Genomic DNA, 25,101 nt, shown 5'->3' with positions numbered 1-25,101 from the left:
GCAGTTAACATACTTTCTGTGTAGAGTAACTGATGGAACATAGTGTCTTTTATAGTATTCTATATCTAAGGGCCTTCTGACTTCGGAAGATGAGAAGGATCTTTCACCAGCTGAACAGAGGGCATTAAGAGCGGAGAAAAGAGCTGCATGGAGGCAGGCACGGCTAAAATCCCTTGAACAGGTTAGTCTATGAAAGAGTATATTCCTTTCGTAAAAGACATTTTAATGAAGCTACAAATTCCATTATTTTCAATATGAAAATGTTCAAACCAATGTGACAGATGTTCATTACTGACATTTGTTGAGAGTTCACCAGACATTTCCTGCTACCAGACTTGTTATTAGGTGCAGTTACATGTTGATATTATTTCAGAACACAAGTCGATAACTCAAGGTTGATTACAGAAATCAAAATTTTAGGTAATTTGCTGTTTTTGTTAATCAGTGTGGTTTGTAATGATGTTAAAGTGTTGCACTTCCATATCCAGCTGTATTTTGCCAACTTCTGGCTCCACACTGCTTCATGGTTGCAAACATGATAATAGTATTGCAGCTTTGATAGCAGATAACTTATAATATTTGAATACAATCATGAATAAATGTACAGCAGTATAAATGGTAGTAAATTCATTGCTGGTTTTGTTCTAAAAGTTACCGACCACTGCATCAGGGTGAAGTAAAAGAGTAAAACCATAAGATTCATTGCTTAATATAATTGTGTGTACTGTTTTATCTCATATATCTCTCTCGTACTGTTGTAGGATGCATTACAGGCTCAAATGGTCATTAAGAAAATGAGTGAAATGATTGATGCCAAACCTCAGATTTCTGATACCATTCCAAGAGGGAGTAATGGCACTGATCAAGATAATGAGAACAATACAGAGGTATGTGAAGTTTTGATTTTTTTGGACTGTCTTGTTTTATTTTATTTATTTATTGGGGTGAAGTGGTCTAAAGCACACATTATAAAACAAACAAATGAAACAGTCTTAAATAAATGAAGACAAACAAAATACGTATTCTGTAAGTTGTCATTGTTTTACCGTAACCATTATTTTACCATAACCATTATTTTAATGTTCTGATTGACTCTATAATGCTGTGTGTTAACAAACTGTTTAGTGTAAAATAAATGTCAAATTGTATTGCTAAATTTCACATATTGCTATTACCTTTTGAACACATCCACCAGTGTCTTCTTTGCTTTTTTGAAAGAGGCTCTCTGTACCATCTGCATTGTGATTCTGCTCCGAAACCTTATTGGCCTCGAATCATGTGCTTCTCTTATTTGCTGTTACGTGAGAATTTTTTCTGGTAACTCATTTTGGTGTATACCTTTTTGACTTTCGCAGAACTATCTGTTTTTTTATTACAAATTTGTGGGTAATCTTTGCCATTCATTTGGAATATGTGATAGGAGAACAACAGCTTTTTTGTTTTTGATGCTATTATGGGATCGTTTTCTTTGTATAGGTTCTCATTAGGTTGTGGGACAGGCTAAATTTTGAGAGATCTCCTATTCAGCATTTCCTGTTGTAGGTCATTCTGCTGGTTCATGCCACTTACATATTTATACGTATTGACCTAAGTGATCTTCCCATAATCCATACTAATACATCATTCGAACATTGCAAAGCAATTGAAATTGAATGAGCAAGTGAGGATTGTGCTAGGGAAGGCAAATGGTTTACTTTTGTTTATTGGGAGAATTTTGGGAAAGGAGACCACATATGGGACACCAGCGTGACGTACTATTGAGTACTGCTAGTGTGTTTGGGATCAACACCTGTCTGGATGAAAGGAAGACATCGAGGCAAGTCAGAGGTGGGTTGCTAGATTAGTTACAACATGCAAGTATTATGGAGATGCTTTGGGAACTGTAATAGGGAATCCCCCCCAGGGAAGGTAAATTTCTTGTCGAGGAACACTACTGAGAAAATCTAGAGACCTGACAGTTGGAGCTAACTGCAGAACGATTCTACTGCCATCAGTATACATTTTCCATGAGGAACATGAAAGTAAGATATGAGAAAATATGATGGATATGGAGGGATATAGACAATAGATGGTCATTTTTTCCTCTCTCTTTTGTGAGGGGAGCAGGAAAGGAAATGATGAGAAGTGGTACTGGTACAGGGTACCCTCTGCCATGCAGCTACAGTGGCTTGCGGAGTATGTGTGTAGATGTAGATGTATCCTCGAAACAAATAATATCACCTTTTCAGCATCTTCCTGAATTTGTATCCGAAGGGCAACAATCTCTTAACCACTAAGATGGGTGTGAAGTTCTGTCTCAGCATTCTCATCATATAATGCTAGGACTGGAGAAGGTGTTAGCACATCTTTAAGGACAAGTAAAGATGTTTCTCGCATTTCTTTCCAGGAAAATTTCTTGTCTCCCTGCAGTAGTTCTGCCAAGGGATGTGCCTTGGTACGTAAGTCCCTTATGAATCACCAGTAGTATGAACATACTCCAAGAAAGCTTTTTGCAATTTAAATTTGCTGGGGACTTGGAAAGTCAGTGTCTGTTATTATTTTCTCTGGATCAGGTTATATTTCTTTGTCATTCACTAGATGCCCCAAGACTTTTATTTGTTGGACGGCAGAGTGTCATTTTTTCAGATTCAGATGGAAGCATGCAGTCCGAACACACTTCAATGTGGTGGTAGCAGCGTAGATGTTCTTCAAATGTCATTTGAAAAAATGACAGTGTCGTTCACATAGCAAAGATGCATTGCCATTTATAAGCACTTAAGTGGCTGGAATGTTACATAATCTACATAGCATAACTTTGAACTCACAGAGGCTGTTAGAAGTCGTGAAGGCAATGGTTTCCTGGTCAGTCTCATCAGCCTTGATTTGCCAGTAGCCTGACTGCATGGCAGTTGTTGAAAACTACTTTGCTTCTCTAGAGTGTAATGATTCCATGGCAGTGGGTAGATATCTTTCTTCACAATTTTGTTCAGTTATTGGTGGTTGACTCAGAAATACCGTGTGCCATCATTCTTCTTCACAAGGACCAAGGACTCTTTGAAAGTTGTTATGAAGATAGTATCCGTTCTTTCGGACATGTCTGAAAGAACAGATACCATCTTCATATAGTTAAGGCTAATCAGCCATTGACCTTCTTCTTCTGTGCTGGATGCACACGCATTGCCCTAACTCTTACAGGACTCAGTAAGATTGTCTGCTGTGAGTAATGAGTGTAAAGGGCAGGGGCACTACGAATGTAGTGTGTGGACATTAAGTTGGGAATGTGAGTCTCACAGGGAGCTTGCAAGGGATAAATCCCTGCAGTCACACTATCCTCTGTGCCCTCGGTGGCTCAGATGGGTAGAGCGTTCGAGTCCTGTTCGGAGCACACATTTTCAACTGTCGCCGTTGATGTATATCAATGCCTGTCGACAGCTTAGGTCTTGATTTAATTATCATTTCATTCTTTGAAAGTTGGGTGATGTCATCTTGCAGTACCTTCCAGAATGTAATATTCACTCTGCAGCGGAGTGTGCACTGATATGAAACTTCCTGGCAGATTAAATCTGTGTGCTAGACTGAGACTCGAACTTGGGACCTTTGCCTTTTGTGGGCAAATGCTCTGCCTACTGGGCTACCCAAGCACGACACCTGACCTGTCCTCACAGATTTACTTTCATCAGTGCCTCATCTCCTACCTCCCAAACATCACCGAAGCTCTCCTGTGAAACTTGCAAGACCAGTGCTCCTGGAAGAAAGGGTGTTGGAGAGACATGGCTTAGCCACAGCCTGAGGAATGTTTCCAAAATGAAATTTTCACCTTTAGCAGCATGTGCACTGACATGAAACTTCCTGGTAGATTAATACTGTGTGCCAGACCGAGACTCGAACTTGGACCTTCACCTTTCATGTGCAAGTGCTCTACTAACTTGCAGTATCTTCTTTACTTCCTCTGAAATTATCTTTCATTTAGCTGGCAACACACGGTACGAACACTGGCTATTTTGTGTATGATGTGCATTGTTGATAAGCTGTTATACCATGGAACTGTCTTTTTCTCTACTCAGGATTTGAAAGTATCTGATAATTGGCATAGAATGTGTAATACTTTCAAACATTGTTCCTCGTCAGACCAGATTCTATTGGTAATTTGATAGTAACTTCCTCCACTGTGTTGTCTGTAGTGATGGCAGTGCATGATTTTTCATCAGTGGCTTTAAGCTGCCCTTCCTGGACTGTTTCAATTATCTCTCTGCACATATTTGTAGGGATGAGTCATACCTGCTTGTGACAGTTAGTGATCCAAAGTTTTGCTTGACTATCTACAATGATATGAACCCTGCTGACACACAGATTTTTTTTGAGAGTGTGAGTAGCTTTTAGCCTTCAATAAAAACTTCACAGTTTAACTGAGCATCTAGATTGACAACTGGAACTTACATAGAAAATGGCAGCATAAGGTTGTCTTCAATGGCTGTGTTGTCATTTGATTACTGTGGGACAAGTCTGGGTTGGTATTGTTCATTCTCCCTGTTGTGTGTCACCTGGTGGCAAGGATTGGTGCTAAAGATCATTAGACCTTGTCTTCAGCATCTTCTATTATCCCCTGATGTTTGGGATCAAATTCATGCTGCTATTTCTTGTGTTCTCCGTCTACAAGTTCTGGCTGTTATCAACTGCTGTATCTCTTGTCTAACTGCATGGCATATGTGAAAGGAGAGGTCATGGTGACCTTCCACAACTGCCATAGTGGTCACATTTGGGAGTTGGTGATTCATCTTTCGTCTGAATCACTTCTGTTGCATATCCTGGATGCACTGGCTCCACTAGATGAATTTCTCTGTTTTTGCGACTTGTTTTACCAGAAAAGCTGGTAGAGATCCTTTGTAACTCATTTCATCAAGGTTGAGACTTTGTCAGCTTCTGTCAAATTCAGATTCGCATTGTGGCATAGGGCCAAAACATTCTGTGACCCTTTTCTTGAGATGTTGTTCTGCTACTTGCAGACTTGCTGTTGATTGTCACCTCACCAAATGTTTTCTTCAGTTAGTCTGGAATTTATCCCAGATGTTGAGCTTATCTTCGTCGTTCTTGAACCAGTGCTTGACTGTTCCACGTCAAGTAAAAGTTCAAGTTTGGCAAATGCATCATGTCATCCCACCTGTTGTACTTGGCAACTCTGTCACATCCTTTCAACTGTTTCAACATGTCCTGAGCAGCATCTCTGGATAACGCCAGTAGTTGCATGACATGCAGCTGATGTGCCGTTTTGGAATGCTTTGGTCTTCTGAATGTATGAGGGGCGTTTGAAAAGTCCGTGCAAAAATAAAAACTACTTACGTGTTTGGGGTATACCTTTTTTATTTTTCAACATAGTCCCTTCCCCCCCCCACCCCCGCCACCCCTCACCCCACCCCACCCCACCCACCATGAACCACGGACCTTGCCGTTGGTGGGGAGGCTTGCGTGTCTCAGCGATACAGATAGCTGTACTGTAGGTGCAACCACAATGGAGGGGTATCTGTTGAGAGGCCAGACAAACATGTGCTTCATGAAGAGGGCCAGCAGCCTTTTCAGTAGTTGCAGGGGCAACAGTCTCGATGATTGACTGATCTGGCCTTGTAACAATAACCAAAACGGCCTTGCTGTGCTGGTACTGCGAACAGCTGAAATCAAGGGGAAAATACAGCCGCAATTTTTCCCAAGGGCATGTAGCTTCACAGTATAGTTAAATGATGATGGCATCCTCTTGGGTAAAATATTCCGGAGGTAAAATAGTCCCCCATTCGGATCTCCAGGCGGGGACTACTCAAAAGGATGTCATTATCAGGAGAAAGAAAACTGGCATTCTACGGATGGGAGCATAGAATGTCGGGTCCCTTAATCTGGTAGGTAGGTTAGAAAATTTAAAAAGGGAAATGGATAGGGTAAAGTTAGATATAGTGGGAATTAGTGAAGTTCGGTGGCAGGAGGAACAAGACTTTTGTTCAGGTGAATAGAAGGTTATAAATACAAAATCAAATAGGGGTAATGCAGGAGTAGGTTTAATAATGAGTAAAAGAATAGGAGTGCGGGTAAGCTACTACAAACAGCATAGTGAACGCATTATTCTGGCCAAGATAGACACTAAGCGTACACCTACTACAGTAGTAAAGGTTTATACGCTAATTTGCCCTGCAGATGACGAAGAAATTGATGAAATGTATGATGAGATAAAAGAAATTATTCGGATAGTGAAGGGAGACAAAAATTTAATAGTCATGGGTGACTGGAATACAATAGTAGGAAAAGAAAGAAAAGGAAACGTAGTAGCTGAATATGGATTAGGGTAAGAAATGAGAGAGGAAGCTGCCTGGTAGAATTTTCCACAGAGCATAACTTAGTCATAGCTAACACTTGGTTCAAGAATCATGAAAGAAGAGAGAGCATTAGGGAACGATTGACAGGAATGGGGGAAAGAAATACAGTAGAAGAAGAATGGGTAGCTTTGAGGGATGAAGTAGTGAAGACAGCAGAGGATCAAGTGGGTAAAAAGATGAGGGCTAGTAGAAACCCTTGGGTAACAGAAGAAGTATTGAATTTAATTGATGAAAGGAGAAAATGTAAAAATGCAGTAAATGAAGCAGGCAAAAAGGAATACAAATGTCTCAAAAATGAGATCGACAGGAAGTGCAAAATGGCTAAGCAGTGATGGCTAGAGGACAAATGTAAGGATGTAGGGGCTTATCTCACTAGAGGTAAGATAGATACTGCCCACAGGAAAATTAAAGAGACCTTTGGAGAAAAGAGAACCACTTGTATGAATATCAAGAGCTCCGATGGAAACCCAGTTCTAAGCAAAGAAGGGAAAGCAGAAAGGTGGGAGGAGTATATAGAGGGTCTATACAAGGGCGATGTACTTGAGGAGAATATTATGGAAATGGAAGAGGGTGTAGATGAAGATGAAATGGGAGATATGATACTGCATAAAGTGTTTGACAGAGCACTGAAAGACCTAAGTCGAAACAAGGCTCCAGGAGTAGACAACATTCCATTAGAACTACTGACAGCCTTGGGAGAGCCAGTCCTGACAAAACTCTTCCATGTTGTGAGGAAGATGAATGAGACAGGTGAAATACCATCAGATTTCAAGAAGAATATAATAATTCCAATCCCAAAGAAAGCAGGTGTTGACAGATGTGAAAATTACCGAACTATCAGTTTACTGAGTCACAGCTGCAAAATACTAACGCGAATTCTTTACAGACGAATGGAAAAACTGATAGAAGCCAACCTCGGGGAAGATCAGTTTGGATTCCGTAGAAATGTTGGAACATGTGAGGCAATACTGAACCTACAACTTATCTTAGAAAATAGATTAAGGAAAAGCAAACCTGTGTTCATAGCATTTGAAGACTTAGAGAAAGTTTTTGATAATGTTGACTGGAATACTCTTTCAGATTGTAAAGGTGGTAGGGGTAAAATACAGGGGCGAAAGGCTATTTACAATTTGTACAGAAACCAGGTGGCAGTTATAAGTAGACCACGGATTTTTAGGTCGTGAAAAAGTGTGTTTTAGGCACCTAAAATCGGCTCCTTCAGTAGTTCATTTAGGCTATATAAAACCTAAAATAGTCTCTAATAAAAATGATGCATTGAAAATAAAAATAAATTAAAATACACAGTGTTGACAGTATGAACATCTTATTAGTCATTAAAACAAGGAGAATGAATATTTACACAGTTACAGAGCACAGCAATCTACGACATTAATGTTGAACATAACTCCAAATATTTTTGAGTTACTGCAAGATAAAGATCTCCGTAAAAAGATGTGGCAATGGTTTAATTAATACATTCGTAGTTTCACATATTCTGACCATAGTTGGCGTCACAATAAATAACCAAAATCTTTTCTAAGTTTTCTAGTGAATAACTGTGGCGCTTGTCAGTCAGAATCAATTTATACACTGAAAAATAACGTTCTACATCAACAGATGTGACAGGGGCATACTTCATTTTCGGCGCATGTTGGACAGGAATGCTGCAGTCAGGAGTGCTGGATTTTCCACTATGTCGGCAGCTGCACACAACTCCTTCAGGCCAGTGTCCTTCTGCAAAACCGTTTTCATTTTTGCCCATACTTTTTCCCCTACTTCACCTGGCGTTTCATTAATTTTCATTTTTACTTCTTCAAGCAAAGAAATATTGTCGTAGATAGGTCTCCCTGAGCCTTCTAATTGTAAAATAATTCTTGCCATAAATGTGTAGTGGGCCCTAATGTAAGATAAGTCCTGTTTTCAAGAAGAATCTTTGAGTAATTCCATTGCTGTAGTTACGGATGCAGCATCCTCTGGTATATTTTCAACCAGCTTCTGGACAGCTGAGAGATGCGTACTATAGTGTTCTGCTGCTATCAGCCACGTGCCCCAGCGGGTGACGACAGGCTCTGGTGGCAATGGGACATCCGGAAGCTGTTCTTTGAATGCCTGTATTCTTGATGGTGCCGTAACAAAAATTTTCTTCGCCATAGATATTACTTCATTTACTTTAGGAAATTGCAGCCTTACTTGCTCTGCTATGCGGTTGATCCCATGCACTACACAAGTTACGTGCAGAATCAATAGGTAGAATACTTTTAATAGTTGAAATGCTGCTATCATACATGCAGCAGCATCAGTGACGGCCAGAAGCACCTTATTCTCATCCACTCCGTTTGGGTATAGCACCTTAAGCCCATTGTTCACAAACTGTGCTATTGTTTGTTGGTTAGTTTTTGCAAGCTGTTTATAGTAAATCAAATGAGCCCTGGATGGTGCATCTGGATCTAGCTTGCCAATATTGAGGTTTGCAATGTAACAGCCAAGACTGTCAGTAGTTCCGTCCACAGAAATCCATATACAAGATTCTCCAACATCTTCTCGGATTCTGTGCAATGCAGCATTGTAAGCTGAATCCACATAATTCTTACATAAAGTTGACTCTGCAGGAATAGACTGATGGCAGTACTTCTCAAGAAAACCTCTGAAAATAGGGTTTTCTAGTTTCCGAAAGGGGATGTTAGCTGCCACAAGTGCATGACACAAATCATTGCAGAACTTGCTTTTTTTTTTGGAGGATTCACCAGATTTATTGGTTAAAAGAGTTTGCTTCAATTTTGACTTTCGTTCAACATTAGCTTTATGTGCGATTCCATCTGCACGCTGAGTTAAGTGAGATTTCTTAACACTCGAAACCTAATATGAGAGAAAAGGGAAATGCAGTTTAGAATCGCATATAAAGAGTATTTTGAATTACTAAAGGATAGCGATAAAAAAGAATCCTAAGTGACAGGAAAATAAGAAGTCTAAGAAAAACATCAACTAAATTCTTTGTTGCATGCTTGGCGGAAAATAATTTTCCCATCTGTTGTATAATGCGAAAAATCTTGCAGCCACTGCCTAAAATGAGTAGACTTTGAAGTAGCTGTTTTCGGCATGGCGTAGTATTCTCACACAGAAACTAGAATTTGTTTTGCACTTAAGAACGTCAGTAACACTTAACACGTCGGTCGCTATACACTGTACTGATTTGTTTTCGCTGGGAAAAAGTGAACAATGACCTTTTTTTTTTTTACTGCAGTTCATGGGAGCGGTAGGGGAAGTACTGTACTCGTTGCGGGACATATGGCACCTGACAGATGGCCGCGCCTTCTGAACAAGCGAATGGAATCTACCGGTGCTTCAGATGAAAACATCTCATTACTGGCAAATTATTTTTCGAACTGGAAAATTCACGTATATTACCTTTCACCAAACAGAGTAGTTTGACAGGACTGCCTGTAGACAGCAGTGAGAATATGTGCGAAGGGCAGTAATTTAGCTATAGAGGGTGTCTGCGATTAACATTGTGATTTTTTAATCCGTGCTCAGCTTAAGGCCTATGAAACTGTTTCTTTGCGAAAATACACAGCTGGCCAGAATCCTACGAACAAAATATTTTCAAATATAACATTTAGTACTCAAATCTTTGACCGGTTCCCATTCGCTCACCAAAGTTAAACGCTGTCGCGCTCGGCGCGTACTTGGATGGATGACCATTCAACCGTACCGAGTGCTGTTGTTAGTAAGGCAAGCAAAGGAATTGTAAACAGTCTCTAACGACCTTCGCCTTCGACGAGACGTGAAGCCTTTAAGTTTACTTCCTTTTTCTAATCTTTGAAAACACAAGAACTCTGTCAGATTAACGAAATAGGTACTTTTTAGGATTTTGATGCCGAAATAGGCAAAATTAGGCGTCAACGTCGAAATACGCAATTTTAGGTCCTGTAGAACTAACGGTATTCATTTTAGTTAGTCATGAAACGCATAAGTACCAACTTATATGCAAATTGGTGCTTAGGAAAAAAAAAATAGGTTTTAACCTAAAGATACATGATCTATTTTTTACATATGAATAATAAAACACCTATAAAGAGTGTTTGGTATTAACAGGGATAGCGATATAAAAAAATAGAAAAAGACCGAAGTGTTACACAAATACGAAGCATGAGCGCATATCAACTAGCCACCTCGCTGCATGCTGGGCAGAAAATATTTTTTTCCATCAGTCGTATAGTGTGAAAAAACTTGGGAGCGACTGTCTTACATGATGAGATAGGCACTTTTTAGGATATTAAAGCCGAAATAGGCAAAAATAGGCACTAACGTCGAAATAGGCTTGTTTAGGTCCTATAGAATTAACGCTATTAAGTGTAAATAGTCATGAAATGCATAAGTACAAATTTTCATGCAAATAGGAACTCAGGAACAAAATAGGTTTTTACCTAAAATCCGCGGTCTAGTTATAAGAGTTGAGGGACATGAAAGGGAAGCAGTGGTTGGGATGGGAGTGAGACAAAAGTTGTAGCCTCTCCCCGATGTTATTCAATCTGTATATTGAGCAAGCAATAAAGAAAGCAAAAGAAAAATTCAGAGTAGGTATTAAAATCCATGGAGAAGAAATAAAAACTTTGATGTTCGCTGATGACATTGTAATTCTGTCAGAGACAGTGAAGGGCCTGGAAAAGCAGTTGAACGGAATGGAAAGTGTCTTGAAAGGAGGATATAAGATGATCATCAACAAAAGCAAAATGAGGATAATGGAATGTAGTCGAATGAAGTTGGGTGCTGCTGAGGGAATTAGATTAGGAAATGAGACACTTAAATTAGTAAAGGAGTTTTGCTATTTGGGGAGCAAAATAACTGATGATGGTCGAAGTAGAGAGGATATAAAATGTAGACTGGCAATGGCAAGGAAAGCGTTTCCGAAGAAGAAAAATTTGTTAACATCGAGCATAGATTTAAGTGTCAGGAAGTTGTTTGTGAAAGTATTTGTATGGAGTGTAGCCGTGTACGGAAGTGAAACATGGACATTAAATAGTTTGGACAAGAAGAGAATAGAAGCTTTCGAAGTGTGGTGGTAGAGAAGAATGCTGAAGATTAGCTGGGTAGATCACATAACTAATGAGGAGGTATTGAATAGAATTGGGGAGAAGAGTAGTTTGTGGAACAACTGGACTAGAAGAAGGGATTGGTTGGTAGGACACGTTTGGAGGCATCGAAGGATCACCAGTTTAGTATTGGAGGGCAGTGTGGAGGGTAAAAATCATAGAGGGAGACCAAGAGATTAATACACTAAGCAAATTCAGAAGGATGTAGGTTGCAGGTGAGGGAGATGAAGAAGCTTTCACAGGGTAGAGTAGCATGGAGAGCTGCATTAAACCAGTCCCAGGACTGAAGACCACAACAACAACAGTCTCCTTTTAGACTTATACACTTCATTCAATGCTGTTCTAATTTGTTGATCTCTCCCGAATAATAGGAATTGTCCAAGTCCGCATAATAGCTATTAGTTGCTGCAATAACCTCCTCGTTTGAATAAAATCTTTGTCCCACCAGCCATTTCTTCAAATTGGGGAACAAATAGTAATCCGAGGGAGCCAAGTCTGGAGAATAGTCTGGATGTGAAACGAGTTGGAATACTATTTCCATTAATTTTGTGACCACAACTGCGGAGGTGTGTGCTGGTACATTGTTGTGATGGAAAAAGACTTTTTTGCAGTCCAATCACTGGCGTTTTTCTTGCAGCTTGGTTTTCAAACGGTCAAATAACGATGATTAATATGCATCTGTAATAGTTTTTCCCTTTTCCAGCTAGTCGATGAGGATTATCCCTTGCGAATCCCAAAAGACAGTCACCATAATCTTTCCGGCTGAATGAATGGTCTTCGCCTTTTTTTGGTGCAGATTCTCCCTTGGTAACCCATATTTTAGATTGTTCTTTGGTCCCAGGAGTATAGTAGTGTATCTATGTTTCATCCACAGTGATGAAACGATGCTTAAAGACCTGTGGATTCTTTCTGAACAGCTGCAAACCATCCCTGCAACACTTCACACGATTCCGTTTTTGGTCAAGTGTGAGCATCATGGAACCCATTTTGTGGATAGCTATCTCATGTCCAAATGATTATGGAAAATATTATGTACCCTTTCATTCGAGATGCCCACAGCACTAGCAATCTCACGCACCTTAACTGTTCTGTCATCCGTCACCATATCGTGGATTTTATCAATGAGTTCTGGAATCATAACCTCCACAGGGCGTCCAGAACATTTGGCACCTCTTGTGCCCATATGGCCACTCCGAAAAATTTTGAAACCACTTATAAACTGTTCTAATCGAAGGTGCAGAGTCACCATAATGTTTATCAAGCTTCTCCTTAGTTTCCTGAGGCATTTTGTTTTTCATGAAGTAATGTTTAATTGCCTCACGAAATTCTTTTTCGTCCATTTCGTCGACTTTCTTGATTCACTTGAATGCCAGACACAAAGAAATAGACCAATATGGCTGAAACTTGGTGTGCGTTCTTCCCAAACATGCTACTAACTAAACAAGACCTCGATACGTGCCAGTAGTGCCATCTCTGGGACTTTGCACGGACTTCTCAAATGCCCCTCGAAAGACAATGGGAATGATGTACTACTTGTATTCCAGTTCCTGGCCATGTAGGTGACAGCTTTTCCATTTACTGATTGGAGACAGGATGATACAGAGGTTTTGAAGTACTTTCTGCCTACACCAAACAGTGACACATCTTAACCGCACTAGAGTCCAAATTCCAAAGCAGAGTCGTCCGTGAAGTACCGAAATTATCATCAAAAGCATGTTTATTATGAACACCAGCAATCAGCGATAACAGAATGGAACTGATTCCTGGATGTCAGGTGCTGATATTTGTACCATCATCGAATATTACAGACTTTACCAACATCACATACCTAAGAAATTTGGAGAAACTTTGAAAAATGGAAATTATTGCTGGTGGTCAGGTTCGAACTGGTAACCCAAAGCACACCAGCCAGTGACTCCAATCCACAATGTCTGCAGCAGGGAATGCAGCTGTATGCTTGATAGGGAGGTCTCTGTTATTCGTAGTCTGATTCCAAATTTTTGCCTTCTCTCAATATTATTTCATCTAAGGGTTTGTTATGAAAGCTGATACAAACATAGACAAATTGAAGACATTTCTGTAGTTCGCAACATGTAAGAAAGCAATTTGACAAAATCTATTCTACTGATTGTGCATTGCATATTCATGAATATGTAATAAAATGCTTATTGGATGACATTCTTCATGGAACTCCCAGCATACTGCAGAAGAGGAACCATCAAATTTAAACATAGTAAATTTTGCATTGTTCCTGTGCATATGCTGTAGTGGCTAACTCATAGTGGCTTTCCACATGAGATTTCAAAATGCAGTGTTTGCTGCGTTTTTCTGACTTGCTTATTATGTATTTTGTGTTCATAATCTAGAACGTGAAGTGGACATTGGTTTAATCATACTGTGTTCCTCGCCTTGTTTACAAACACACAGTATTGGCTTGTCTTTTGTAAATGAAAATACTTTGCGTCACCTGAATTTGAATCCAGTAGAAGCGGAGACATTATTTGGTGGAAGCCAGGTTTAATAATTTTTGTTATATCCTTGATAAGGATAGAGCATATTAATAGCTGTGTCTTTACTTTTTTCATACCCAATCTCCTAAGAGTAATGTAGTTTCTTTGCAACAGTGAACAGAGCATGAAAAAATATGTAAGTAATATTATCTTATGTAAAACAGCAGTTCAAATTTAACACACTATTTTATAACATAGATTGTTTTCTTTTGGCATGAAAAACATGAGTTAACAACATATTTATTTTACTGGGAGTGCTTGAGGGTACTGTGTAAGAAAATTCTGTCTCGGGTTTCCTCTTTACTTATTGGGAATGGTGTCAGAATGTAATGTTCTCGATTATTGTATGTGTTAATTGATTAACATTTTACTGTTTTACATTTTTGTGTTTGTATTCACTGCAGTAATGAACATTGACACATTAATAAGAAAAAATTAAGTAATGGAGATGGTAATGCACTGTCAGTTGATGTATCTGTTCTACTTTTCAGGCAGCTAACAGTGTTAATAATAATCTGTGAGTAAGACACTTTTTGTGCTTCGATTCCTACAGTTAAACATATTCATGACTTGCATTGCAGATACCTATAGTGTTGCCCACCAGTGAACATAACTTCTTAGCAAGGACAACCTGTGCTAGCATCTTTTAGAAATGCCATTTTGGAGCATCATTGTCGTGTTTTTTGTAGACTTATACTGAAGTTTTCCAGCTATAAAGTGACAGATTTTATATTTTTTTCTTTTTTGTGAAAATATAACTCAAAACACAGTTCCTATTTCATTTTTAAAACCCAGAATTTATATTTATTGGAACATGTAAAATTTTATTACAGCATCTGTATAAGCAGTAAAATGATAGAACAACAGAGCTTTGTAGATGATTTTCAAAAGAGAATAGTTTGTGAATCTCATAATAGTTGTTTAAAATTTTCACAACTGCTATTTTTCATTTTGAGTGCCATTAGCACAGCACTATTGCATTGAAGTGTAATCATATTGTGAATGTGCTTTAAATTTTCAAATGTTGTCAAGAGTTGTTATGAAGCAGTTGTGAAAGTTTGTACATTAGCTGCTTGAAAATGGTATGCATTAATGTTGAAACAGTTTAGTTTTAAGGAATAACTTGACTAACCTGCTCGAACCTGTGTCTGCCCTGGTAGTTGCGCACAGCTTTACGGCCCTCTAGTGACGATTTTCCTAAGTTGGCCCTGCGGGCCAGAGAAGGTGCAACAAAGGTGCGTGAATCTGAGAGAGTAGTCGGGGAAAAGGTGACAACACGAACAGAAGAATACATAGATGAGCAAACAGGCGAGGTGAAAGTTCGCACCGTAGAATATGTTGAAAAGCTGATTGAGCGAGAGGTACATGAGAAATCAGACCACTTTGTAGAGCATGGAGCACAGCATTATATTCCTATATTTTCCATTTTCTAACATTGAGTGGGAATGCTAACAAATCTGTCTTTGCTCTAAATGCACATCTTTCTTTTTTTTTATGCAGACGTGCATATGTAGACATTAGGCACCTTCTTTCTTGCTTATCATTGTGACTTTTTTATTACATTAAAAACAAAGATGCTGTGACTTACCAAACGAGAAAGCACTGGTAGATAGACACAATAAAAAAAACACACAAACACAGACACAAATTTCAAGCTTTCGCAACCCAAGGTTGCTTCATCAGGAAAGAGGGAAGGAGAGGGAAAGACGAAAGGATGTGGGTTTTAAGAAGAGGGTAAGGAGTCATTCCAATCCCGGGAGCGGAAAGACTTACCTTGGGGGGGGGGGTGGGGGGGGGGGGGGGGGGGGGGGGGGGGGGGGGGGAAAGGGACAGGTATTCTCTCTCTCTCTCTCTCTCTCTCTCTCTCTCTCTCTCTCTCTCTCTCTCTCTCTCTGACATACATCTGCACATATACAGACACATGTAAAGGCAAAGAGTTTGGGCAGAGATGTCAGTCGAGGTGGAATGGAAGTACTGAGGCAAAGATGTTGAGTGACAGTCTCTGTGTGTGTGTGTGTGTGTGTGTGTGTGTGTGTGTGTGTGTGCGCGTGCGCGTGCGCGTGCGCGTGCGCGTGCGGGTGCGCGTGCGCGTGCGCGCGAGTCTATACCTGTCCCTTTTTCCCCCCTAAGTTAAGTCTTTCTGCTCCCGGGATTGGAATGACTCCTTACCCTCTCCTTAAAACCCACATCCTTTCGTCTTTCCCTCTCCTTCCCTCTTTGCTGATGAAGCAACCTTGGGTTGCGAAAGCTTGAAATTTGTGTCTGTGTGTTTTTTATTGTGTCTATCTAACAGCGCTTTCTCGTTTGGTAAGTTACAGCATTTTTGTTTTTTATATATTTTCCCATGTGGAATGTGACTTTTTTATTACTTTTTTATAACTAGTAGTTTCAAATTGGAGTGAACATTCTTTGAGATTTAAAGTAGATTCAACTAATAATTGGATTTTATATCCAGTTTTTCATTCAAGCTCATTATTTGGAATTTCTCTAGTTTTCTTGACGAGCACATTCATGTCTTATTACTCTTATTGTAGAATTCGTCACACATCACCATAATCAGCAGAAAGCTCAGAATGTTATCTGAAACATTAAACATAACAGCGTGTTACAGAAAATATAACAAAAAAAAGCACATGGCACATTTTGCCCTTCTGTTCTCAATTTTCATGGTGTAATTTTAAGTTAATAACAAACATCCAAGGTATAAAAGAGTTTCCTCATCAGACAAGTTGCATGACTGCTTAAGACTTACACAGTAGAAGCATATTGTGTAATCTTCACAGCTATTCTTAAATTAAATTTCCCTGCAGACATTTAAGTCTCTAATATATCTACGATAACATTGGAAGCTGAAGAAGTGCATTTAAGTTTGTGCTGCGGTATTTGACTTGGGTGATTCGTGCAGCTATGTTGACTATAATGCTGCAGTGGTGTAATGGTCAACTTATCTGACCCAGGTTCGAGTCCCAGCTGCAGCACAAATTTTAATTCACCTCTTCAGCTTCCAGTGTTATTGTAGGTAAATTAGAAACTTAAATGTCTCAGAGAAAATTTAATTTAAGATCTATACAATCGCATGTAGTACAGCACTTCCTAATTACGTTCAATGTTGGGGTGCTATTTCAATGTCAGAGAGCCCTGGTAATAGTGACAATATAAGGGGAGATGTGAATTGGCGTTTGTGTTGGGGAAGGTATTTGACTTCAGTAGTTCGTGCAGTTATGTTGACCATAATGCTGCAGTGGTGTAATGGTCAGCATATCTGCCTAGTAAGCAAGAAGACCCAGGTTCAAGTCCTGGTTGCAGCACAAATTTTAATTCACTTCTTCAGTTCACAATTATTGCTCATATATTGGTGAGTGATACTCTGTCCCGTTCATTATCTGGTAGTGCTAATACATTCACATGGTTATAGTACAATAGTGACATGTACAGGTATCATATGATCAGTACCTTGTACACTTAAACTTGCAACCACTTTAAAATTGTATCTACTCCAGTTTTATCAATTTGTCGAAAGCTTCTGAATATTAATGTTACAGAAATGGAATGCTTCACATTTGGTAACATTTGTCTCTCTCAGAAAAATTGTTATGTACCACCTACATTGTAATAGAACTATAATTTGTAAAGCCCAGTTTTCCTCACTGTTCTTAATGTAGGATACATCCAATAATTAATGAGCAGAATATGAAAACAAACAAGTAGAAAATGAAGTTCCTCATAGAGAGCAAACACTTCAAGCCATATCTCCAAATGAGTAGAAGAATCTGGACAGTGGGAGTAAGCTGTATAACATCACATGGGCTTAGGAAAAAATAAAAGCAGAAGAAATCAGGATAAAGTAGCTTTCTGAAAAGGAAATGATTTTTACATCAGGCATACATAGCCAAAAAACAACTAATAAAACCCTTTATATGGATGGTAGACGTGGACTTTTTTAGCAGATGAAAGGAGGTGGTCAAAAACTTTGAAATCTGGTGTTTCATAAGGATACTCAAAATTGCAAGTCAACTAAGATGCCAGATGAAGCAGTCCTTCAACTGATAAAATGCCAGAACTGAGAGAGATGATTAAGATGATGATGAGATACATAAATGGACACACTCAGATACTTGAAACTCTCTTCCACACTATGCTGGAAGGTGTGCCAGAATATAAAAATGCAAGAGGCGGGCTTAGAGTACATCCACTGTAATGCTCAATGTCTGTGTTGTTTGTAGAACTTCTGCAAATCAGTCCTAGGGTTGTGAACTTGGAAGAACAACCCAGTGTGTGATACAAAGTACTATGTTGAGTAATTCCTAGAACAGAGGACTTAATAAACATTTTCCATTTGCTGGACAATTTTTAAAAATATTAATGAAGTAACAGGTGAGTAATTTCTGACATTTGCAAATACCAATAAAACAGTGGCAAAAGTGGAGAACCAAGGAACCTCACCACTTAGTAAAGAAATTTGTCCTATCACCATTTGGATTTTAACTTCTGTGTAGAAGAAGGAAATACATTGACTTCATGAAATGATATGAAATGGAATTTCTGCTTTGTCAAACACCCTATTCAGTTAGTAATTGTACCTATGAGGTGTGTGCCTCTAAAGTGCCTATGAAAGAAAACCGAAAAGTAATTAAAGATTTATAAATCAATTTGTTTATGATACCACATTTAAATCTATATTCTACAGGAATCAGTGCAACTAGCTTTTTTTCTATTAAACAAAGTATCAAAATAGAGCAGAATCAAACAAGACATGAAAATGGTCTGAACTTTATTTCCTTTGAAAGATAATAACAGATTAATGCTTGATCAATACTAATAAGCAGTCTGAGCATTTGATATCTTATCAACAGTGAGATATTTAATTAAATCACAGGCTTGGCTTGCACAAAGATGTGAATGGTTATTTCTTTTGCCCTCAGCTTGCACAAAGATGTGACTGGCTATTGCTAGTGTCCTTCTTTCAAATGAACCAATGTGGCATTTGTGGGAAGATGGATGGCTGTATATAAGTTGAATCACTGATCTCCTGACAAGTGCAGTGCCTTAATCACTATGCCACAATGTTTAGTCTGTTATAAATGAAACTACTGTCTGAAGTCTTATAAATTTATGGAGACTGTAAGGAAATGAAAGAGGTGAAATCTTGGTTGGAACCTTGGTGAAAGAAGGGAGGCACTCAAGTGATAGTCCCAATATGTTACTCAGATTGGTTAAATTTGTAGTTTTCAAGATAGCAGACAGGAAGAATGGTATAGTGATACCAAACTGGGTGTACATACTCTTGTGTGTGATTTCTATTACAAGCAACTAGAGATGAAGATAAACAAAAGCCTGGAAGACCATTGATAAGACTGCTGACATGTGGTCTTCAGTCCGGAGACTGATTTGATGCAGCTCTCCATGCTACTGTATCCTGTGCGAACCTCTTCATCTCCGAATAACTACTGCAACCTACACCTTTCTGAATCTGCTTACTGTTCTCCTCCCTTGGTCTCCCTCTATGACTTTTACCTCCCACGCTAATCTTCAATACTGAACTGGTGATCCCTTGATGTCTTAGAATGTGTTATGTCAACTGATCCCTCTTGTGGTCAAGCTGTGTCACAAATTTGTTGCCTCCCAATTCTATTCAGTATTTCCTCATTAGTTAACATGATCGACCTATCTGATCTTCAACATTCTTCTGTAACACCACATTTCAAAAGCTTCTCTACTGTTAACTTGGGAGAAAGAAAAAAAGACTAATGACTTGAGAGAAATAAACTTGGCTCAATAAGGAAGCTACCAGTCAAAAATGAAAGAGCTCCTTAGGAGGAGCAAAGCTGTAAGCCACGTGAGGTAACGTGTGCTACTCTAGTTAATGCAGTCTTAAATCTCATCGAATTTAATATGCTCATTAACAGTTTTGACTACACATATAACTGTGTATTTATGTAATTATGTTATATGCTTGAAGTCTTTAATTTTTGAAGAGATCTGTGCAAAATGTTTGATAGCTAGCACTAGATATAATTGTGATAGCATTCTTCTCTATTTTAAAAATACCAACCCTGTAAATTAATGTAAATAGACAGATTTAAAAAAATCTACTCACCAAGTGGTGGCAGGGAGCAACACACACACACACACACACACACACACACACACACACACAAAAGTATTAAACTTTCACAAGCTTTCAGAGCCAATGGCTCCTTCTTCTGGTGGAAGAGTTATACAGGAAGGAAGAGGGGTGAAGGAAAAGGACTGGAGAGTTTTAGGGAAAGGGGTACAGTTTAAAAAATCACAACCCCTGACCCGGTTTTCTTGCCTACGTTTCTAAACTTTACCCCTTTCCCTAAACTTCTCTAGTCCTTTTCCTTTGCCCCTCTTCCTTCCTGTTCAACTCTTCTGCCAGAAGAAGGAGCCACTGGCTCCAAAAGCTTGTGAAAGTTAAATCAATTTGTGTGTGTGTGTTCCCCTGCTGCCGCTTGGTGAGTAGATGTTTTTATCTGTCCATTTACATTATATTATCGATATTTGATTATTTTTGATTTTATAACAACTGTGTAAATTAGGTTTAACCAAAACATAACTCCATACTCATTAGTGAACGGAAATATACAGAATAAACTAATTTATCCATTTTTAGGTAACTGTAGCAAAAATGTAGCACACTGCAAAAGTAGCTGAACGAGGGTGCTGCACTAATACTAGGGAGTGGGTTTTCCAACAATTGTAGTTTCGAAGACTTAACACTAGCTACTTTTTGTTTTCATTTTTTGAGTGGACTTTTTTATAACTTGAGTAAATCTTTGAGAAATACTGCATTGTATGTAGTGAATCTTGTCTAAATTGAATGATGGCCCATTAGTCTCGAACCATCTATTGTTTTCAGATATTTCATTAGCTGCCTTTTCCTTTAGTTATACCATCAGCAAAATAGATTAAAAAAGACATTTAATCTTAAAGACATGTGTTAGCCTTGTTTACCTGCTTTGGACTGCCTTGACAAATATGACTTAATAATGGTCTAACAACCTTTAGCATCATCCTTGATAATGGCAGAAAAACTGAAGTATGGAAACTACAAAAGATAAATAATATAATACACAGTCAATGGTGGTTTATTCTTTTAAAAAGACGATATTAATATCAAGGATATCTGTGAGGATATTCTGGCAGATAATCAGCTGTTTGCAGGATGATTCATCACAAAGAAAATAAAATCTAGTCTTCCAGTAAAATGTAACTTCATCTGAATCCTGGACTGTCATCCAATATCCAGTTTGTTTTACAGAAAGAAACTTTGTGTTGTGTTGTTTCTTCTGTGGAATTCCCAGCGTAATCCATTTCATCATCAACCAATATGATTTCCTTGAAGGACATCCACTACCATCTTTGCAACTACTTTAACTCAAATTAAAGATAGTGAGAGAGGGCTAATCTATTGCATAGCACATTCTTAGACTTTGGGAAGCTGTGTGATGGAATTACTTAACTGAGGAAGAATACTGTAAAAGGATTCTAATAACTTTATGAATTGTTCAGTTGACCTCTGTTCAAGTTTCCCGATGACAGTTGGATGGTGTCGCCAATGATGTTCATCTCATGGACACCACATCAGATTTAAAACAGGTCATACCCTGGATGTCAGTGCACAAGAGTGATATAACTATTCCCTGCTTCCACTATAGGTGAAATATAAATGACAAATGAAAAATAAAATGTATATACTTAGTTCTAACCTACAAAATGGCAACAGCATCAGCAGAGGATTGCAGTAGCCTATATCCAACAGGAGTTCCCCAACAGAAGGAGTTCCCAGCTGATCTGTGTTACTAACCAACCTTGTGTACAGCTGCACTATATGAGAAATTAACCCAACTCACTTTAAGACAGATATCTACAGGACATGTGTCTGCCTTGTTGTGGTATATGCAGACATGTGTTAATAAGATTTAAAAACAGTTTGTGCTATTTTCAAATTGAAGAGCAATCTTCATTCACCAGTTACTTGGAAACACACTAGGAGGTTCTGAGACTTCTGTATTTTGTGAACTTGATAGATGAGTGACTTCAAAGCATCTCTGTGGTAATAAGTGTTTTGGAAAAACCAAGAGACAGCAGAAAAGTTGACCTACATGAAAATATTTAAGAACTGATCTTAATGAATTAAAAATATTTAAAAGACAAATGAGAACATTTGCGTACTTGATTTTTAGTATCAGTCCAGTGGGATATATAAATAACAGTACTGACAATATTACTTCCTGCTAACACCCAAACTTCCTAAAGTCAGACACTGAGATTCGTACCAAACTCCAGTTTAGTTCATACTATGTACTGTCATCCGGCAGAACAGGCATAAACATGACTTAAAAGGAACACCAAAACTATGGAACACTGGAAAAGCATAATTGTGAGTAACTAATACCTGTAGTTTCTGTGGGAAAGATGGTAGCCTGTTAGATTGTCATACCAAGGGTTCTCAGTTCAATCTCCAATGATGATAATTTTTTACTGTATTGTCTGTGAAAGTGTTGTATGGGACAACGAAAGTGTTGTATGGGACAACATGTTTAGGACATGTAAAAGGGCTGTTTGAAGTTTATAGCAATGTTTACTTGGCAGTCTGCTTTCGTGACATTTCTTTCAAAGTAGTAGACCTATAGAGTACATTTGTAGTTTCACAGAATATACAATCAGAACAGAAAATAAAGAAACAATTGCGTCACTTGTGCAGAAGTAATTGTAGTAGTAGTAGTAGTAGTAGTAGTAGTAGTAGTAGTAGTAATGGTAATAAACAAAATAATAGGATCAATAAGAAGCACATAACATTCAAAAATGATTGCAAACGCCCCCCCCCCCCCCCCCCCCATGCACAAAGTGTCATTCATTCATGAACAAAGGCTTCCAATAATGATTGTATACAAAGAATTGTGTGAAGCAAATTACTTTCATACACCAATCACATTCAGTGCATCCCACATTTGCGTCCAGATTCAGATTGCAGAATGAAAACTTGTGTCTGAAACAGAACTTTGTGAAAGTTTCAAAGGGTCTGGGTGCATCAACAAGTTAGCCATTTTCTTCTATTCATAACCATGAGAATTATAGAAAAGTGGAGAACACAACTGGCTGTACGTGAGGGATAGCAGCTTAAGAAGATTATTCCATTGTTACAGACTAATGTCTTCGGAAGAATCTTGAGCAGCATCAGAAATTTTACAAATCGTATGCTTGTGCACTCTGATGAAATGAAGATTAAGCGGTTGACAAATTGAGGTTGCGTTTGTTGGAATTACATGAATTGTGCTTTTGTCTTCTGGTAGATTATTGTTTACGTGCAGGTCACAAAGAATGCTGGCATCTTTGTGGGGATTGCAAGAATCTATTATTAGCAGAAGTTTCTCTCCAATGATTTGTTCCACTACCACTTCTTGTAGAAATGTCCTGAACAGGTCTTTGGTCATTTTGCTGGAGTAGAAAGAGTGGACAATTAAATTTGCTGCTGGAAACGTGGACTGACATGTAGGAGTACTCAAAGAGCAAGGCACTTGAAGGACACGAAACAGCTTTGGAGAAAGTTTCCCCACTTGTGAAACCAATAGAATAATTGAATATAATAGAGGGAAACATTCCACATGGTAAAAAATATATATAAAAAAAAACAAAGATACTGTAACTTACCAAACGAGAAAGTGCTGGTAGATAGACACAATAAAAAAACACACAAACACACATATAAATTTCAAGCTTTTGCAACCCAAGGTTGCTTCGCGCGCGCGCGCACACACACACACACACACACACACACACACACACACACACAGACACAGGCAAGCATGTTATGTCTGCCTGTGTCTGTATATGTGCGGATGGAAAGGTAGGTGTGTGTGTGTGTGTTGTGTGTGTGTGTGTGTGTGTGTGTGTGTGTGTGTGTGTGTGTGGGTGCGCGCGTGCATGTTATGTGTGGTGCCTGTGTCTGTATATGTGCAGATGGATATGTTATGTCTGCCTGTGCCTGTATATGTGCGGATGGAAATGGGTGTGTGTGTGTGTGTGTGTGTGTGTGTGTGTGTGTGTGTGTGTGTGTGTGTGTGGGCGCGCGCGCGCGCATACCTGTCCCTTTTCCCCCCTGAGGTAAGTCTTTCCACTCCCGGGATTGGAATGACTCCTCACCCTCTCCCTTAAAACCCGCATCCTTTCGTCTTTCCCTCTCCTTTCCTCTTTCCTGATGAAGCAACCTTGGGTTGTGAAAGCTTGAAATTTGTGTGTGTTTGTGTGTTTTTTATTGTGTCTATCTACCAGCGCTTTCTCGTTTTGTAAGTTACAGCGTCTTTGTTTTTTATGTACAATAGAATAATTGTGTACATATCGGTTGTTGCGTAAACAGACTGTACAGCTCCTATAACATCTTTAGAAGCTTTAGTTCCAAGAGTGCGGCCCACAGTCATCTCCTTGTTGAATCCACTTTCGTCGGTGTTGTAGAAATTTGCATCTGTGTAGGCTGTCATGAGTGCACGAGTTGCTTGTTGCCAGTCCTCTACCATTTTGTGGATGTCATTTCTGTTGTGGTACATTTTCACTGTAACAAAAGATATGACTTTACGACTTTCAATATTGTATTTACACTTCCAGCACAAGACCCAACTGTCACTGGCGTCAAATCTTGGTACGTTTAACTGTCCTGCTTTTGTTTTTGCCCACATTGATGTCTATACCGTGAACATATTGACCTTCCTGGCGATGGTGTATGAAAATCTCCATCACTTGTATTTTAATATGTTCATACTTCTGCTTCACAGACATTAACTCTCCACTTTCCCACTACTGTTTCCATTCATACAACATACACTATGCAGGACATCTAGTGCAAAATCTGTTTTTCATTGCAGACATTGTGTGATGTGCAAATATTGGGGTTGGATTTGGCCGCTGTTGGATGTTAAACCAATATTTGAGCATTTCGATTTTCATGTTTCTTGAGTAAAACACTTCCCCATTTCTCCTTCTGTGGTATTTCATCTTTTCCATTGCTGGTCAACCCTTCTGGCAACGACATTGGAGACATCAGCTCTAGCCCATTACCTTGGCCACAAAACAACAATTGTAATGCACCTGGTGTGCACTCGTTGATATCTAGTGTTTCCTCTCCCTTGATGTTCATCGCTTTCCATT

The 25,101-nt window shown here is 38.9% G+C and overlaps 1 protein-coding gene and 1 non-coding gene across 10 annotated transcripts in view; both read left to right on the top strand.

Annotated features, from left to right (window-relative positions):
• Positions 1-25,101, top strand: part of LOC124711466 (protein lap4) — a 539,589-nt gene that overhangs the window by 496,401 nt on the left and 18,087 nt on the right. For 6 of the 9 annotated variants that reach the window (XM_047241583.1, XM_047241591.1, XM_047241606.1 and 3 more), the window contains 3 exons: positions 56-181; positions 762-887; positions 15,096-15,296. In XM_047241583.1, the coding sequence (XP_047097539.1) occupies positions 56-181; positions 762-887; positions 15,096-15,296 (453 nt within the window). Of the gene's footprint in view, positions 1-55; positions 182-761; positions 888-14,426; positions 14,453-15,095; positions 15,297-25,101 lie in introns of all 9 variants that reach the window. The other 3 variants (XM_047241575.1, XM_047241613.1, XM_047241599.1) reach the window with 3 other exon arrangements.
• Positions 17,171-17,243, top strand: Trnat-agu. The gene has a single exon. It is a non-coding gene; the product is annotated as a tRNA-Thr (tRNA).

This window comes from Schistocerca piceifrons, chromosome 1, assembly GCF_021461385.2.
Source record: "Schistocerca piceifrons isolate TAMUIC-IGC-003096 chromosome 1, iqSchPice1.1, whole genome shotgun sequence".
Lineage (NCBI taxonomy): Eukaryota > Metazoa > Arthropoda > Insecta > Orthoptera > Acrididae > Schistocerca > Schistocerca piceifrons.
The sequence above is the reverse complement of the archived record's forward strand: the minus strand, read 5'-3'. Positions and strand labels throughout refer to the sequence as shown.